The 18,948-nt window shown below is 39.7% G+C and overlaps 1 protein-coding gene across 1 annotated transcript in view; it reads left to right on the forward strand.

Moving 5' to 3' along the window:
• The window catches only part of plxna3 (plexin A3), a 158,384-nt gene that overhangs the window by 130,149 nt on the left and 9,287 nt on the right, over window positions 1-18,948 (forward strand). The window contains exons 12-24 of the mRNA XM_084138594.1: window positions 322-512; window positions 1,743-1,891; window positions 2,438-2,558; window positions 4,894-5,030; window positions 6,223-6,390; window positions 6,693-6,786; window positions 6,899-7,138; window positions 7,632-7,775; window positions 9,985-10,219; window positions 11,350-11,492; window positions 12,009-12,265; window positions 13,611-13,677; window positions 16,387-16,533. Coding sequence (XP_083994720.1) covers window positions 322-512; window positions 1,743-1,891; window positions 2,438-2,558; window positions 4,894-5,030; window positions 6,223-6,390; window positions 6,693-6,786; window positions 6,899-7,138; window positions 7,632-7,775; window positions 9,985-10,219; window positions 11,350-11,492; window positions 12,009-12,265; window positions 13,611-13,677; window positions 16,387-16,533 — 2,093 coding nt within the window. The remainder of the gene's footprint in view (window positions 1-321; window positions 513-1,742; window positions 1,892-2,437; window positions 2,559-4,893; window positions 5,031-6,222; window positions 6,391-6,692; window positions 6,787-6,898; window positions 7,139-7,631; window positions 7,776-9,984; window positions 10,220-11,349; window positions 11,493-12,008; window positions 12,266-13,610; window positions 13,678-16,386; window positions 16,534-18,948) is intronic.

The following is an 18,948-nucleotide window of genomic DNA, read 5'->3' on the forward strand; positions in this document are numbered from 1 at the left end:
CGTTTGGAACAGAGCCACTGTGTATAGGATTGAACCTCTACACCCACTACAGCGGGGCACCTTGGTTTTCTGCTTCCTCGAGGCTTCTGGTCAGAGTTATTAGTGTGGGTGGGCAGCACATGAATCACGGCACAGTGAAAGCAGGCGTGGGTTTTGCCTCGGCTACCTTCCCCTTACAGTTCAATTATCGATTGGCACCGTACAGCTGGCACCACTCCAAACATGCCCTGCGTTTAACTGCCCAGCCGAGAGTACGGCTATATTCTCACTCTCTCTCTGTGTGTGTGTGTGTGTGTGTGTGTGTGTGTGTTGTGTACGCAGCTCTCCTGTATAAGTGTGAAGCTCAGAGGGACAGTTGTGGGCTCTGTCTGAAGGCCGACAGCATGTTTGAGTGTGGCTGGTGTTTGGCTGATAAGAAGTGTCTCCTGAAGCAACACTGTCCTTCACCTGAACACAACTGGATGCATCAAGGACGGCGCAACGTACGCTGCAGCCATCCTCGTATCACAAAGGTAACACACATCATGAAAGCCATCTTGGACCATAGATTTGTATTGTTTTCAAATGAACCATAACGAAACATAACACTCAACATGCAATGACCTTCGCCAACCCTTTTAGTCCATAATGTGTAAAATCACCCAACTCGAGGGGCGGCACCAAGCATGCATTTGAAAATCTCACTGCACACAATTGGATAACACTATGACCAATCACTGTTGTGATTGTGCTGTCACTAGCGCTGTCGTCATCTCTTTAGCTCGCCTCTGGCCCGCCTATATCATATACACCGATGTGATTGGTGCAGCTTGGCTACAAGGGCATAGTTAATGAGCATCATTACTTAATGCCAGAGTGACTCGCTGAGCAAATTCAAATTGTGCTCTCTTGAGAACTCTGGATTTCCAGGCTAACGTTTCTGACGGGAAATAATTATAATAGGGACTAAAGGTATGCAGTATATGACTTCTGCCAAAAAAGGATCATGTACAATAAGGCCAGGACTTTAACCAACATCTTAAAAAAACATTTTTTTTTTTTTGAATTACAGCATTTTTTTTATCTTTATTGTTTATATTTATTTATTTTGCATTTTTTTAGAATTACTGCAATTTTTCATGTATTTATTTTTATTTATCTCTATTTATGTTTGTTTATTTATTCATTCATTTTTTTTACCACTATAAAATATAGATTTTTACTACTAAAAATATAGAAAAATATATATTATATATTTTATATATAAAATAAATCTTTATTATTATTATTATTATAGTTAACATTTATTTGTTCATTCATTCATCTTTATTATTTATTGTTATTATTTATTTACAATTTACTTTTTATATATCTTTATTTATCTTTGTTTATTTGTTCATTCATTTATTTTTATGTTTTTAGAACTAAAATTATTTTATTTATCTCATGTATTTACCATTTTTTTTAATTAAAACTGTATTTATGTATTTCTTCATTTATTTATATTTATTCTATTTTTATATACTGTATATAAACCTTTTTTCTCATTGGGGATCTCCTCAAAAGAGGTTTTATCAGGCTTTAGCTTTTTTATGTCATTTTTAGGAAATTTGTCCCTTAACGTATGGTTAAAAACACACAAAATAAACAATTCTCCTGAATGGCAGATATCCCAGACTGCACCTTTCAGAGTGTTGACCTTTACAGTTTTTAGAATGCGTTTTATATCCTCCAATGAGAAGCTGTCATCTCTGTCTCCACAGATCCGTCCACTGACGGGGCCGAAGGAGGGCGGCACACGCGTGACCATCGAAGGAGAGAATCTGGGGCTGCAGGTTCGAGAGATCACACATGTGCGTGTGGCGGGAGTTCGCTGTAACCCTGCTGGTTCTGAATACATCAGCGCTGAGAGGTGGGTTATAAGAAATACTGTACACTACAAATTCAGCTTCATACTTCTCATGTCACTATTTAAAGGTGCAGTGAGTGATTTCAGAGAAACACTTTTTAAACATTTTGATTTAAACATTTTTCAATCAAACCAAACAAACACACCCCTCCCTTCATTGCACCGCCCCCAGAATGCACTAGCATGGGTGCCTCTATCATAGCTGAAGCGAAACAGAATAATCCTTATCCTAAAGCTCTTGCCTGGTCATAACTCTTCTTTTCTGTGATATTCCTCTGACCTTTTCTCTTTTGTAATGTCTCTCAGCCATCTCTCTTTCTACAGTCTTTCTTCAAATCTCCCTATTGTTCACTCTTGCTCCTCCCCCATCATGAATGGACACGCCCCCTAGTTCTGATTGGCTGCAAGTGTGTTGTGCTGCTCGGTCTGATCCACTTTCAACAGCGTTTCTCAGAAATGGCTTACTGCAGCTTTAATTGAAAATGAGTTAGTTTCACGTTTTTGGACAGTGTTTTGTACAGGAGTGATATCTGTGTTCTTGACCTGCAGGATTGTGTGTGATATGGAAGAATCTCTGATGTCGAGTCCCCCTGGTGGTCCGGTGGAGCTGTGTATCGGTGACTGCAGTGCCGAATATCGTACCCAGTCATCTCAGACGTACTCTTTTGTGGTACGACCTCTACTTTTTAAGACATATTGGCTGTGTCTGATGAAACTTGAAAAATATTGTCTTATAAGTAGGGTTGGGAACCGAGAACAGTAGTGTTTTTGAAAAAATACCGGAACCGTGCGAAATTCCTAAGTTTCGGTTCCGAAAATGGTTCTGGTGCGCTTTGTGGGCGAAGTGCTGGGAGCTTATCCTTTAATAGCGACGTCTCACCTCATATTAAAATAGTAATGAATGCACTGAAAAGCCCTCGCGCTACTCAAATACGTTTTGTGTCGGATATCAACGCAGAGAGAGAGATATATATATAGAGAGAGAGAGAGAGTAGTAGGCTACTGCACGATTAATCTTTAAAATATTTCGATTCAAACACCCACGCGATCTTATTCCTAAATTACAAAAACCTCACCCCTGAACATTCAAATCTGTTTGCGCTGTCGCTGACCCAGAGCAGTTGTCAATATGAAACAGCTTTACAATCACAGTAGGCTATCGATATTTCTGTTACAAATATTCAAATGATCACAGAAGTACTGAGATAAAAGTTTATAATTCGAGTATAAACACTAATGTCTACGGTAGCAACCAAAATAGAGTAAATCACCTTTTGAAAGTCGCTGCCTTCAAATAACGATTGTATCGATTACATCTGATGCTTCAAAACATTCATAAAGACGTCCGTAACTTTTTTGTGTTCAGAATTTACAAAATATATACAATGAGTGAGTGCATCATGAACTTATCCTGAATTAAATTACGCCATATACTTGGACTATACTTTAGACTGGCGGATCGCAGCCGCTGCGGAGTAGCCCAGTGCCTGCGTGACTCGTCATAGACATAAATAGAGAGAAGTAGCTCCGGCAACAATGTTCTTCCGCAAGACGCGTGCAGTTCTGTTTATTAACTGCTAGAGCGCTGATTTATCCAGTAATGAAACAAGTAAAGTCTAGACAAATCCTGTATGCGCAGTTCAATGATTGGTTGACAGAATTTTTATTTTTATTATTTATTTTGAATATTTAATGACTACAGTGCTTATTTCTTAGTTGAAATGGAATTGAAAAAATAAGTTGTATGTTAAAGTAATACAATTAAAATTAATAAAAAAAAATCCTTATGATTTATTTATGTATTTATTTATTTATAATCATAATAATATTTAATTATTAATATGCCTATTTCTTTTCTGAAATGGAATTAGAAGTTCGGAATATGGAATAGAAAAAAATGAATGTGTTTATATATGTTACCGGCAAAGTGTGTAATCCGGCATTCTATAGAATGCCTAGGTAATGTATTTTTAGCAAAAAACATCAGGAATTCTATACATTGCCTAGGCATTCTATACAATACCGGGATTTCATACTTTGCCGGTAACATATATACTGTATATATATATTTTTTTTTTCATCTTCTAATTCAATTTCATATATGTAACTTTTTTATTTTTGTTTTATTTTATTCTGTTGTATATAAACTTATGATTCCATTTGTGCCAAAAAAAATAAGCATTGTAATTATTAAACACTCAAACTTATTTAGAATATTAAATGTAACATTATGGTGCATTTTAATGCAGTTTCCAGGTGGCTTCACACACTGACTGGCCAGCGAGGCAACTGCCTTTGATTTTGGATGTAGTTATATTTTAATCATTCTTTTTGTATCGATTCCCTTATCGCTGCTAACATTTTGTTTGTGGTGATTTACGAGCAGCTAATCAATGTGTATCCATCCTTTGAGACTCAGCCAATCCGATTTTGCCCTTGAAACCGATGAATCGTTAGGATTCCCTTTTCCTACATCCTGTTAGCCAATCAAATCAACTGGTGGAGCCCATGTGATAATGTAGTTGAAGGGAAGGGGGATGTAAACAATGACACAATTACCCCCTCCTCCCCGCAGAGGTTTAAGTGGTGCCCAGCAGGAATAGGGCATTAGTCTATTATCCCGAGCCCAGGAGCTGTACGTATACACACACACACACACACGTATATAAATGGATGACCCTGCCTGGATTCCCTCAACATCTAATCAATAGCGTCCAGGCAGCTTCAGTCGTGCAGAAGGGTAAAGCAAATGAAAACACGCACTCCGACCAATTACACAGGTATGCAACTAATTACTGCGAGAGGGCGGCCTGACAGGTCCTGCGCCGAAACAAACGAGCCCTGCACGGAGTGAGAGCAAACAGGACATTTCTATTACAGTGATGAGTGTAATCTTTTCGTGTTGTACCAGTATGGGGAAAACAAGTGCACGCTTGAACGTCTGTATCACGCTGCAGCAAGCTCCATCTGTTCGGAAGTTACCGTCGTTTCTCTCGTCCCACTAGACTCCGGGTTTCAACCGGGTGCGGCCGGAGAAAGGACCCGTGTCCGGCGGGACCAGGCTGACTATCTCAGGCCGACATCTGGACGCCGGGAGCGCCGTGACCGTGCTTTTGGCCCAGGAAGAGTGTCTGTTTGTCAGGTGAGCAGCTTTTCTGTCAGCTCTTAACCGGATCTTCCAGCGCGGTTCACATCTGCGTCTCTCGACATCTGCGGGATACAGTTGGACTTCGGAGGAAGCGAGATGTGTCATTTACACATGAAATTAAATGAGCGTGCATGGCTGTCCCCAAATACATCCACATGCTCATGCCAAGAAACATGATGCATTACTAGTTCTGATTGTTAGTGAACTGTGTGGTGATTAAACTGCAGTAACATCTGCTTAGAAGACACACATTGTATAATGTTGTCAGTTCCTGGCCAGGAAGGAAAAAAGACCAGCATGTATTTCCATCCTTATGCTGGTCTAGCCATGTGGACTTGCTGGTAGAGAAACCATAAATAAAAAAGTTTGAGAAAAAAAATACATTAAAAACTAAAAAGTAAAGTATATATATATATATATATAATTTTTAAACTCAAATTGAATTTCATATTATATTTAATATTAATTAAATATTCATTTAAAATAAATAAAATAATTACTTGTATATATATAAGTAATATATATAAGTTTATATATATAAACATTTTATGAATATTTGAATATTTAATGACTACAGAATTACAATTATATTTTACTTTTTATTCAACTTGTTATTCCATTTTTGCCAGAAATAAGCATTGTAATTATTAAACTCATTTGTTCTAGATCATTAAATGTGACATTATGGTGCCTTTAAAGCTGGTCTGAAAGCAGTTTTCTGACTGAAAAGATCAGCATGCATTTCTATTCTAGTTTACGCTGGTCTAGCCATGTTGTTCGCCAACCAAAGTCAGCTGGTGAAGCTGGTTGACCAAAGAAGTCCAGCCCAGCATCCAAAACACATACAGTAGAGGTCTTTTCAACCTGCTAAAAGCCTGTTAAAACAGCTTAACCCTTAAATCGAAGGTGGTCAGCATGGTCAAGTTGGTTAGTCTGGTCTGTTTTGATGGTTTTAGAGGGGATTTCTGTTCCTTTCAACTGGGAGACTAGATAGCTGACCAGATTTGCCATCCTGGCCGACCAAATAAACCATCTTAAAGCCAGACAAGACCACTGTAGGCTTGTTTAAGCTGTTTATGAAGTCGGATTTTGATTCATTTTTCAAATTTGTAAAAAATAATGGTCAAAATGATGTAAATTGCTTCAAATATTTCTGGTTTTGTATAATTTAACTTTTTTCTGACAGGAGAACAGTGCGTGAGATAGTGTGTGTGACGCCACCGTCAGCATCGGGCTCTGGGGCTTCATCTGTCAAGCTGTTCATTGACAAGGCAGAGGTCACCAGCGAAACACGTTACATTTACACAGAAGATCCTACCGTTTCCAGTGTAGAGCCCAACTGGAGCATTATCAAGTACGTCAACACAATCTCACACACACTCAATGGCTCTGTTCCAAACCCTAGTGAGATACCTCACTGTCTGCTGTCTACACAAGGCTAATATGTCTTGCTAACTTCAAAAACTAAGCCTAATAGAATCTCATAAATATATGAACAGAACAGAAACTCACTCACAGCAGTGATTTTTTATTTTGATGAAATGTAAATACAAAAACTATAGTCAGCCCATTATCTTGGATGAAAATTTGATGCGATTGTTGCAATGCATTTACTAGAGCCTAAATGAAACGAGTATTGCTTGTATGTTTTGATAGTGGCAGCACCACCCTCACGGTCACAGGAACCAATCTGCTAACCATTCAGGAACCTAAAGTCAGAGCCAAATATGGAGGAGTGGAGACCACAAACGTGAGTTCCCGACCAGCTGTCCTTCTCCTCTCTGCCCCCACCATCATTATGGACAGCCTGTTGTTTGTGTGATACTACTTCTGCGACATAATGTCTGGCTGTTCCTCTGCAGGTTTGTATGGTGGTGAATGAATCTGTGATGACTTGCTTGGCTCCCGGCATCATTTACACTAAACGCCAGGCTCCAGAGAGTGGAGTTCACCCGGATGAATTCGGCTTCATCCTGGACCATGTATCTGCCCTCCTCATCCTCAATGGAACTCCTTTCACGTACTATCCTAACCCAACCTTTGACCCTCTTGGGAATGCTGGGATTCTGGAGGTCAAACCAGGATCACCCATAATCTTGAAGGCATGACCTTTGTCATAATATCATCATCAATAATTGACATGTTTCCCTGTTGCATTTGGGTGAATTTAATGTCCCAGTCATTTCTCGTTTTTTTTTTTTGGGCACAAAGCCAAATTCAAAAATGACAAAAAAAAGATACACACACGAAAAATAGGCCGATTTTTCGGCCGATTTTTCGTGTGCAGATCTTTTGTCATTTTTATTGAAATTTATTCATTCATCTGATTTGGACTAGTGTCTGGCGCTACGCTTTTCCGTAAATATTTTAATATTTTTCAAGAAAATAACCAGTATTATGATTTTAATAATTCTAAAAATAATGTCATATACTCGTGTGTGTGTGTGTGTGTGTGTGTGTGTCTAAAAAATCAGGCTTTAAAATGTTGATACAATGCAAGTTTTCAGGAGATTCAAATGATCCACATTAAATGAAAAATTAAACTTCTCACTCTTTTTGATGAATTGAATTTTCTGTGCCATCATCCGTAAACAGGGCAAGAACCTCATCCCTCCTGCTCCCGGTAACGCCCGGCTGAATTACAGCGTGATGATTGGAGAAACGCCCTGTCTGTTAACAGTCTCTGAATCTCAGCTGCTCTGCGATTCACCAGATCTGACCGGAGAACAGCGAGTAATGGTGAGGATCCTGCTGCCATGACATTTTCCCATCATGCATTATGAAAACCTAATCTATAACGAGCCTCTCTTGCTGGCGGAGAGCAAAACATGCTCACCTCTCAATGCGCTGACTGAGAATTTATGACTCTGTGGTTATTGTATATCAACCAATAAAGGTGGCAGAAAATGAATGGATGGCCATAAGATGGTGAAAAAGCTGAATGTTTGGTTTGCATGGTCTCAGGCATTTTGCATCTTATTTAATCAATCTCATTATAAGCCACTGCTGCATGGGCATCTTTTACCTTAATGCTAAAACAGAAAACATAAAGGTCAACTGGAAGTGGCTCGCCGTACATTAAGTACTTATTAGGATTATAGGGCGAGCTGATACAAGCAATTTCCCACGTAATCTGGCTATCTGCTCTCCTGGCAGCTCAAACAATTATAACAAACAGAAGACAGGAATCCTTCATAACCTTCATGAGCCCTGACATGCTTAGAGAGAGCATTTGAGAGAAGTTCAGCCCCTTTATTGATAATAACAGCTTTCATTAGTGGTTACTCAGGAAATCATCACTATTATTATTGCTCATTTTTGCCGTTAGTCATTTTAACAAACCCCTAACCCTACGTATTAAACTTTAGCATGTAGCTCATTCTGCATGGTTTGTGCTACAGACATGAATAATGTCTCATGTGGCTTTTTAATTAGAGGTGTCAATTTATTTGCATCAATAATCTACATATATATATATATATCATACATTTATATATATATATATAAATCATGAATCGAATCGATTTGCTGCTAACCCAAAGATTCACACCTCTGAACCACTGTACATAGCAGCTCAAAGCAATATCAATATCATGCCCTGACCTTGGGTATGAGATGCATGGGTATCTAGTTTTATTTGATTTTATTAAACCACTTGATTTTTTTGCCAATACCATTTCCTGAAAGCAAACTTTGTCAGAGTAATTACTTTCAGAACTGATCAATAGCATCTCAACTGATCAATTCTAATACAATCCAGGAGTCTCTTAGCTGTGGCATGAACTGGTGAAACCATATATCTCGATATAAGGTACTCATGCACATTACACCCCCTAATTCGGTCCAACACCCTCCGTTTGATTGATTAGCATGAGATCTGTAGAAACAAAGAGTACGTGCTGTATATCAAAGAGCTGATTATTCAGTTAAGTTCTAGTTTGTGAATCCATAATGTGGAGAACACCCATAGAAAAGGGAAAAAAAGAGAGAGAGAGACATAGTGGGATTGAGAGTGCCGGGATCACTCAACTGATATTTACATTTACATTTATGCATTTGGCAGACGCTTCTATCCAAAGCGACTTACATTGCATTTCAAGGTACACATTTACATTCTTATCAGTTCTTGCTTTCCCTAGGAATCAAACCCATGACCTTGGTGTTGCAAGCGGCAACAGTCTTCTGTTTGAGCTACAGGAAAGCTAATGACTAATGACACATATCGACAGCGCTCCAGGATTCACTTTGTTCCACTCTGTCACCAAGTTTCAATAATTCATGCAGCCACGCAGGACCCGAGCGATCGCGAAAAGGTGAAACTCGTTAGGACAGATGGCTGGATGCCACGTTTAATTGGTCCTCGAATAGTGCAAGGCTGAGCTCCCAGTACCACGCCTCGGTTGGACCCGAATCTCTAACTAGACCTCTATTACCTGCTGATTTGTGCCTAATTGCCTTCAACACCTGTGCCAAAGTGACTTTTTGAAGTAATTTAATGTGGATTAGTGGTCACGGTGTCTGACGGAGGCGGCAAGCGATTGTTCTCTCACCGCAGGGTGAGGAACGCGACGTGAATATGTCAAACAAGTGCATAATTCTGTGGTAATTCTAATTGCAAGCTGATTTCATTCAAGAAGAAACAGTGTGAGTGCCCTCAGCCAATCAAAAGCCCTCATTATGACCCACCAAAGTCGGCGGGGTGGTTAGAATGAAGGGCCTGTGCTCAACCCGTTACCCCATCAGGGCTCACAATAAGGACTAGCCGATGGCCCGGGGTCAGCGTGAATGATTAGAATTGTCACTTGCCCAATTGGTTTGTGATGGGGCCAGTGAAAATTTTGGTAGGGCAAGTTAAAATGTGAACCACTGGGCAAGTATAACAAATCCTTAGCATTGAGCCCTGCTCCATACTTTGACTTCTAATAGTTTCTTCTGTCTGTGCATGTAGATTCTCGTGGGCGGCTTGGAATATTCTCCCGGAACGCTTCACATCTATTCCGACAGCACTCTCACGCTTCCCGCCATCATCGGGATTGGAGCGGGCGGAGGCGTCCTCCTCATCGCCATCATCGCTGTGCTCATCGCCTACAAGCGCAAGACGCGGGACGCCGACCGCACACTCAAACGCCTGCAGTTGCAGATGGACAATCTGGAGTCCCGTGTCGCGCTGGAGTGCAAGGAAGGTAGGACTTTTGGTTACTTCAGCATCTGCGCTGCCTATAGCCTGTGCCAAGTTGTTTCTGACAGGTGTGTAGAGTGTTTTAATTAGCTACTAATGGTTTTAACCCGTAGGATAAATCAGATGGAGCTGTGATGTATTATTTTATTGTGCGCGAGGTGTCCCGTGGGCCCCTGGCGTGCAGTTGTGTTGAGAACGGGAGCGAGTCGGAGGCGCTCTCACACTGCAGTAGCCTGGATTCTTGCAGAGTTTGATGCAGTCTTTGTGGAAGGATTGAACTGGGTCATGACGTCATACTGGCCTCATCCTTTGATTCCGGTTTTATTCACAGCTTTAAAAGGATCTGTAGCTCAGGCAGACATGGTGCGGTTTTATTTATGCATTTGTTAAAAGAATGCCATGAGATACTGGAATATATGCAACTTTTCTTTTTATGCAATTTTGATTTAAAAAAATCATTATTGTGTCATGTCAGTAGGCATACTTTCCCAAAGAGGCGACTGAAACTGTTGAAATTCACGTATTAGTGCTTTTTTACCTATAAAAAAACTTATATATATAGCCATGTATTGTGTATATAACAGTTTTTATATACATATGTTTTGTACATAGTTTTATAATATACAATATTTGAAATAAATTATATAATATATTTTTAAATGAACACTTACTTGCATAGTACTCAACTACTATGGAAGTAAATATAAATTAAGAACAGACAATTGTATTGTGCACTAAAACTCAATTACAGAAAAATGACTTCAGTTTTCATGCTTTTAGTCAGTAATGGATAATTTAATCTCGCAAGCCTGATTCCGTGATGGATGTAAAAACTGCCCAATTAGACAGGAAAAGAGTCTCTGATCAACATCAACAAAACAACCAGCTGCACTGAAAAGTTACAAAGGAAATTTTTGTTTAGTTGATTTGAACTCTTCAATATATTTAAATAGTTCTTTGTCATGAAGTTCTTAAATGTCAGGAGATTCACACAAAATAGCAATTTCTGCTATTGGTGCCAATGCCACTAATCTCAAAATATGGTCAAACATGCCCTAGTATATCTGTCTGTCAAAGCGTATGAGGTGTTCTTCAGTCTGATGGATGCATATCTCCGTTCTTTATTCTTCTCAGCATTCGCTGAGCTGCAGACAGACATCCAAGAGCTAACGAACGACATGGACGGTGTGAAGATCCCTTTCCTGGAGTATCGCACCTATACCATGAGAGTGATGTTCCCTGGCATCGAAGAACACCCGGTTCTAAAGGAGCTGGACGTAAGGGAACTTTTAAAACATCCTGGTTGAATTTCTCTGTCCCCATGTACCTTCTGTCACTCGCAAGTGCCAATAAGTAGGTTGCCACAACTCATAGACCATTTTCTTTTAATCCTTCTGCCAAAAAAAGAAAGCAAAAAAAACCCTAGATGTGCTTTAAAAAGATCCCCTAAGCTCTGAAGCTACGGTACTGCTGTCTCAGTAGTGAGCTTCAGAGCGAACGCCCCTCTTTCAGCATGCTTTTTAATTAAAACCTCAGGCAGAATGAAATCAGCAGCCCTGCAAGGCCCTGGTGGAATAGCCGTCTAGAGACGTGCCTTACCAAAAAATGTTTTGAAAATAGTCGGCAAAGAACAATTAAATCTCACCGCAGCTGAGCTTTTTTCCAAGTATGCATTCAGGCAACAATTGTTGTTGCACATGTTTCTCTCATCTCTTTCCTGTCTGCCTTTTCCATTTCTGTTTTTGTTCTCCTGCTTTTTCTTTCGTTTAATCAAATGCTCCCTCTCCTCTTAGTCTCCAGCTAATGTGGAGAAGTCTCTGCGCTTGTTCAGTCAACTGCTGCACAACAAGATGTTCCTGCTGACCTTCATCCACACACTGGAGGCTCAAAGGTCCTTCTCCATGCGGGATCGTGGCAATGTGGCCTCCCTCCTCATGGCGGCGCTGCAGGGACGGATGGAGTACGCCACTGTGGTTCTCAAACAGCTTCTGGCCGACCTGATTGAAAAGAACCTGGAGAATCGTAACCACCCCAAACTGCTGCTTAGACGGTAAGAGGTGGTCTCATATTGAGGATTCATCATCACATTTGTGAAAAAATTATATGCACTTATAACCACTCCTTATCATATCATTATCAAATGACCACTCACATAGCAACGCCTTAGCAACCCTCAGAACACCTTAGCAACTTCATAGCAACACCTCAGCAACCACCTATAACACTTTAGCAACCACAGCAGCATGATAAAACCACTCAGAACACCCTAATATAGTAAGGCCATATTAATCCCTCAGAACATCTTAGCAAACACCTAACAATGTCCTAGAAACCCCCTAGAACACCTTAGTAACTGCATAGCAACACCCTAGCAACCACAGGCCATATTAATCCCCTAGAACATCTTAGCAAACACCTAACAATGTCCTAGAAACCCCCTAGAACACCTTAGTAACTGCATAGCAACACCCTAGCAACCACTTTGAACACTTTAACAACCACTTAGCATGGTAAACCCACTCAGAACACCCTGACATAGTAAGGCATGCATAGCAATGCCCTAGCCTAGAGAACAATCAGAATAGCTTAGCAACTACATAGCAGCGCCCTAAGAACTCCCCAGAACATCTTAGCAACCACCTTACAATGCCATGGCAACCCCACACCACATAGCAATTCCCTACAAACCCACTAGAACACCTTAGGAACTGCATATCAACACCCTAGCAACCACCTTGAACACTTTAACAAACACATAGCAGCATGATAAAAAACACTCACAACACCCTAACATAGTAAGGCCCTATCAACCCCAGAAAATCTTAGAAAACACCTAGCAATGCCCTAGCAACCCCTAGAACACCTTAGCAACTGCATAGCAATGCCCTAGAAAACAGCCAGAACACCATAGCAAATACATAGCAGTGCCCATAACAACCCCCAGAACATCTTAGCAACCACCTGATAATGCCCTGAAAACCCCCAGAACCCTTTAACAATTGCATTGCAATGCCCTAGCAACTACCCATAACATCATAGCAATTGCATAGTAATGCCCTAGCAACCATTCATAACACATAATACCACTTAAGCAGCCACATAGCAGCATGCAAAAAACACCCAGAAAAAATTATCAACAGCATAGTAAGGCCCTCCCAATGCCGTAGGATACCTTAGCAACTGCATAGCAACGGCCTAGCAGCCACCAAGAACACATTAGCAACCACTTAGAATTGCCCGAACAATGAGCTAGAACACTTTAGGAACCACATAGCAGCATGGTAGAACCACTCAGAACACCATAACAACCACCTAGCAATGCCTTAGCAACCATTTAGAACACCCTAGCAACCACACAGCATCATCTGCATTTATGGATTGCTTTGTCTTTGCAGGACTGAATCTGTGGCTGAGAAGATGCTCACCAACTGGTTCACATTCCTCCTGCACCGCTTCCTTAAGGTTTGTGACCCGTTTTCTACCATTAACATTCAATAAATTTGAATAATGTGCTGTGTGAAGTCCTACATGAAATTGAGCCACAACCTCAAACTTCTCTCTGGCTAACTAGCATCTTGTTTGCCACAAGATTTTGTCGCGCTGACGTTTTTGACAGGCTGACTCATCGCAAAGCCTGCTAATAAATCTCGCTAAAGCCTACGCTCCAGATAGCGACTCAGGAATGCCACGGCTTCCACCCAACCCTGAAATCAGGCCTGTCAAGGTCATGAGGGCACTCGCTCAATCCCACATCCTGTCAGGTGTTCCAGAGTTCACCAAGATGGCCGCTGTATTAAGCTAAAGCTGATTGAGATGGCTATTAGCGCTAACATCGGGCCCTTTGTGCATTCAGGGCTGGAATTGCCCTGTGGAATGTAGCGCTGGCCGGCCGCCTAATATCTTTACGTCCCATAAGTGCAGATGTTAAAGTGTTTTGGCCACCATACAGGCCTCTAGAAGTAATTACCATGAATTGCCTCCTCGATACGGCTCTATTGCACTGCCTGGATGTGTACTTGTAATGCATTTCATATATATTGTGAGCCAAAGCATCCACATCTGTTGAATACTGTATATTTATGTTGTTTACATTATCACATTACCAATCATTTGTTTTGAGGGATCACTGTAACGTTAGCGTCATATAGAACGTATAAATGTTCTGCTTAAAGGATTAATTCATCCAGGAATTAAATGTCATTTTTTCATTTCTCCTCATATCGTTCCAAACCTGTATGACATTTATTTTATTTATGGGGTGGGGGGTGGGGGGTGGGGGGGGGACACCAAAGTTGGCAAAGTTGGGTGACACCAACATTTTAGTTGTTATTTTTGTAAGTCATCGGGACTATTTTATTGTATTTTTTGTTCATTTTATTTTTTATATTTTATTTGATATTTTTTATTTTATTATGTTATTTTATTTTAATTTATTTAATGAGCTTGACAGTCCATTGTCACTGTATGCTTTCGTTATATGATTTCTCCTTTAGAGATTCACAAAAGAAAGTCATGCAGGTTCGGTACGACATGAGGGTATCAAAATGATGACATCATTTTCATTTTGGGGTTAACCAACTCTCCAAGGGTAATATAAATATTTGTTAACAGACATTTAGGGCTTCATCTTGTGCTGTCAGTTCATGTCATCTGCATTTGCGCTGCATACGCTAAACCGCGTGAATTCAACGTTCAAATGTGTCCGTCAGCGAGTGAATCCTGGCACGGATCCCGTGACACACAGCTGTTGTGTCATAACAGGGTCTATCAGCCAGACTATGAAAAGCAGATGGAGCCAGAACGCAGACAGCCTCTAAAAGCAATAAAAAGATGCAGATTTGATGTATATATTAAGACTAAATGCATTTGACATAGAGTTCGAAGGCTGGTTGTTTAGAATTACTTGCTGTTAGGCGTGCAATGGATGCTGGGTAACCCTCTCCGTCTGCGTTAGAAGAGTGTGATTCAGGATGTCATGCTGTAATTAATAATGTCAAGCTGATCTCGCCTAAGAACTAAATAATAGCCTCCCCTCAGTATAGCTGTTTAGTCATCAAACGTTTTTAAGTGGGTAATTGGAGACTTCTCCACACTTCACAAATGCCATCTGAAAAGAACCGTGATTGGCTACGTCTCTCCTTCTCACGGCCGCGCTTTCTTTCTCTGCACGCTCGCCGTCTTATTTCTCTCTTTTTTTTTTTTTGCTTTTGGTCAGAATGTCTTTTTTTGTCTCTCCTTTCATTGCGTTTTCCTCTGTATTTAAAGGTGCAATTATGCATTTTCGAAGTGCGTGGAAAATTACAGCTCACTGTGATTTTATTGAATTGATGGTCTGTGGTATTTTGCACAGGATGTTCTTTAGTGTGTTCTTTAAAGGTAAAAGGTTTTAAAGGAGGCATAATGGAAAACAACAAGATTTTTGTTGACTTTTGGAAATTAAAACACTGAAGTACTAAATCGACTAGAATTAGGGCTGCACGATTTTGGAAAAAAATGACATTGCGATATTTACTTTTTCTGCGATTATGAAGAATGTTCACCAGATGACTTGAATAGCTATTTATGGAAAATAATTATTCTTTCTAGAATGAGTGGGGTGATTTTGTCATATCGAGTTTATTTCAATATATCGTGCAGCCTTAGGCAAGGCAAGGCACTTTCATTTCTAGAGCACATTTAAAACAGCCACTGATGACCAAAGTGTTGTACAATCTAACACATAAATACATAAACTCACAGGAACACACACAAAATCATAAAATTACATTGAACCAAAAGCCAGAGAGAAAAAATAAGCCTTCAGTGAGGATTTAAAGTTATCAACATTGGCCTTATGTGTTCCGGCAAATCATTCCACAGACACGGAGCAGCAACAGAAAAGGCACGATCACCCTTTAACTTCAAGCGGGAAGTTGTGTGAGAATCCATTAACCAGAATGCATTGTTTAGCCAATCGTAACAGATGTCATTCACTTTACATAAAAAAAGTCTTAAAATACAGCTGCAAAAACAGCATGTTCAATTCTGTGGGTCAGTGAGAAAGTGGAAAAGGATCATGAACTGTAAACCTTTGGAGCAAGAAACCTTGACTAACATTATAAGTGGACTTTTGGGAGTACATAAAACGTAACGAAAGTGTATATTATGACCTCTTTCTCTCTCTCTATGCAGGAGTGTGCTGGCGAGCCTCTGTTTATGCTCTACTGTGCTATAAAACAGCAGATGGAAAAAGGTCCCATAGATGCCATCACAGGAGAGGCCAGATACTCCCTGAGCGAAGACAAGCTCATCCGACAGCAAATCGACTACAAGCAGCTGGTCAGTGTCCCCACGGTGACGCTCTCTAATGTATCCCATAATCCCTCTTCCTGTCTCCCAGCACCCCCAGCCTCATTGAAGAGAACAAGTGTTTGATTTCAGCTCGAAATATACATTTGAAAAAGACCTAAATGCTTACAAATGTTTTACCTTTTCAGATGATCCCAGCTAGAAATGAAATCTATTAATACTAATACACACTTTACCATGTCTTCTACATGTTAGAAAGTCCAAGATTTTGGTACAAAGAACATATATATTCATATTTAATATTAGTCAATACATCTGAATGAAATATCATAGTGCAATATTTGTAGTTTTTAGTTTAATGTTTTATTCAAAAGACTATATCATCATGACAATGGCTGCCATTTTTTTATTTCGTATGTTATGATGGTATTCTGTCCGTATTTGCAAGATTCAGTGTTTTTTTATGTTTATGAAACGGGTTCTGATTCACTGTTTCCAGCATTTTCTTGAATATATAACCCATCAATGTATCTAAAGAAAGAACAGAGCCTCTGCTTTTATACATCATTTAAATCATCATTTATTATTTTTTATCAGTCTTGTTTATCAAAAACAATTTTGATCAAAAACTTTTTTGTCAAAGACTCAGAACGATGATCAAAACATAGATGGAGTTGGTGGAGTCCATCCACACCCCTAAAGCTTCACAGTCCTACACCTCTTTATGGGTTCAACATCAGCCAGTTTGGATTTATATGCTTTTGAAAGTTTGGTGATCATGTTGACGAACTTGTGCATAAACAATTTATATCCACTCCTGGGCTGTGTTCGAAATCACCCCCTATACCCTCATTCACTATTCCCTACATTTGTCCACTAATATATTCCAAGACGAGTGAATGAATTCGGACGTTTTTGCATAGTTTGTCCTTGCTGTTTAATTATCATTTGCAACTTAGCAAACTGGCAGTTCCAGTAGTAATGAAAATATTTATCTTGAATTTATACCTGTATTATATTACGCTGTAGCCACATTGGACCAGCGCTCTAGTCATCTTCTAGTCAGACGCTGGAATTCATTCGGCGCACAACTCTCACAGTGCATTATGGGTATTCTCTAGCTGTTAAGTGTACATCATTAGTGCAGTGCATTATGGGATTGAATGAGTGCACTCGATAATGCCCACTATGGCTTCTGACACCACTACAAATGGCTGTTCCCTCAAATACTGCCCTATTTATGGGTATAGGGGCGATTTCAAACACAGACATGGTTTACGCAGGTTTTCTTTTCGCTTGTTTTTGGATCTGGAGATCCCATCGGCCCTTTACTCCCTTCTGAGATAAAACCGACTTAAAAGCTCAAATGCCAATCAGACTGATGATATCAGGCCAGGCAGGGTAAGTTATAAAATTACTTTGAGAGCAGGGTTTGTCAGAGGTGCAATAACAGGGACAGAGGTTGAGAAAAACAAAGAATGATCTGATATGTGTCTCGCCTCCCTCCATCTGATCAGGGCCTGTAATGACTGAAACAAATCTGAGAATTTATCATGGCATTCATAAAACAAACCCAAAGCTCAACAGACGGCCAGGAAATACAGCGGCTGATTTAAACTATCTCGCATACACAAACACGACTACACAAAAAGAGCATATTTACTGTCTGTCTGTGCTGACGGAGATCTGTGCATTGATTTTAAATGGAACAATACGAGTCGACCAATGAATGAGCTTTAATCTATGGCTCCTCAGTGGTAGTTACAGCTATAGGACAGCTCATCAATTCCACAGTATTCAGGATAGATCAGCTTAAGGGAATCGATATGCAGCTCAGTTATTCAGCTGTCTTAGCTGTCAACCCTAAAGAGAGGCCTCTAGGGGCCGTCAGAAAAGGTCAGGCTCACCTGTGACACAGCGTGTGTGTTGAGATGTTCATTAGGAGTGTAAATATTTGCTCTTGTTTCAACACATTTTGAATTATAAATCAGATTGTTCCAGTTCTGAATGCTGATTGGTCAGTTCAGCTTTGCGTATTGGCTAATTGGCTAATCTACCTCATTCTTACATTTAGATGATCTGTGCCATCATCTCTAGCACACATTAGTGATGACTAAATTCACAATTTATTTGTTACAGTTATTAATTCTATAATTTTTTTATGATTTATATTAAATTTTTTAGACTAAATCATACACATTATTATCATATATAATTATTATTAGTAGTAGTATTGTGTGAATAATAACCTTTATTTATTTATTTATTTATTTATTTATTTGGGTATCAGTCAGAATTTTCATATTGATGCCATCATAGTAATAACTAATGTTATAACATTCTGTAATCAATTTATTCCATTTTCATTGGCAGATCAAGGCATCATTCAATCAATTTGTATATCCCTTAAAGTTTATTTAAATGTCATTGGTAGTTGATGTATCA

The sequence above is a fragment of the Abramis brama genome, assembly GCF_963993115.1.
Source record: "Abramis brama genome assembly, chromosome: 16".
NCBI lineage: Eukaryota > Metazoa > Chordata > Actinopteri > Cypriniformes > Leuciscidae > Abramis > Abramis brama.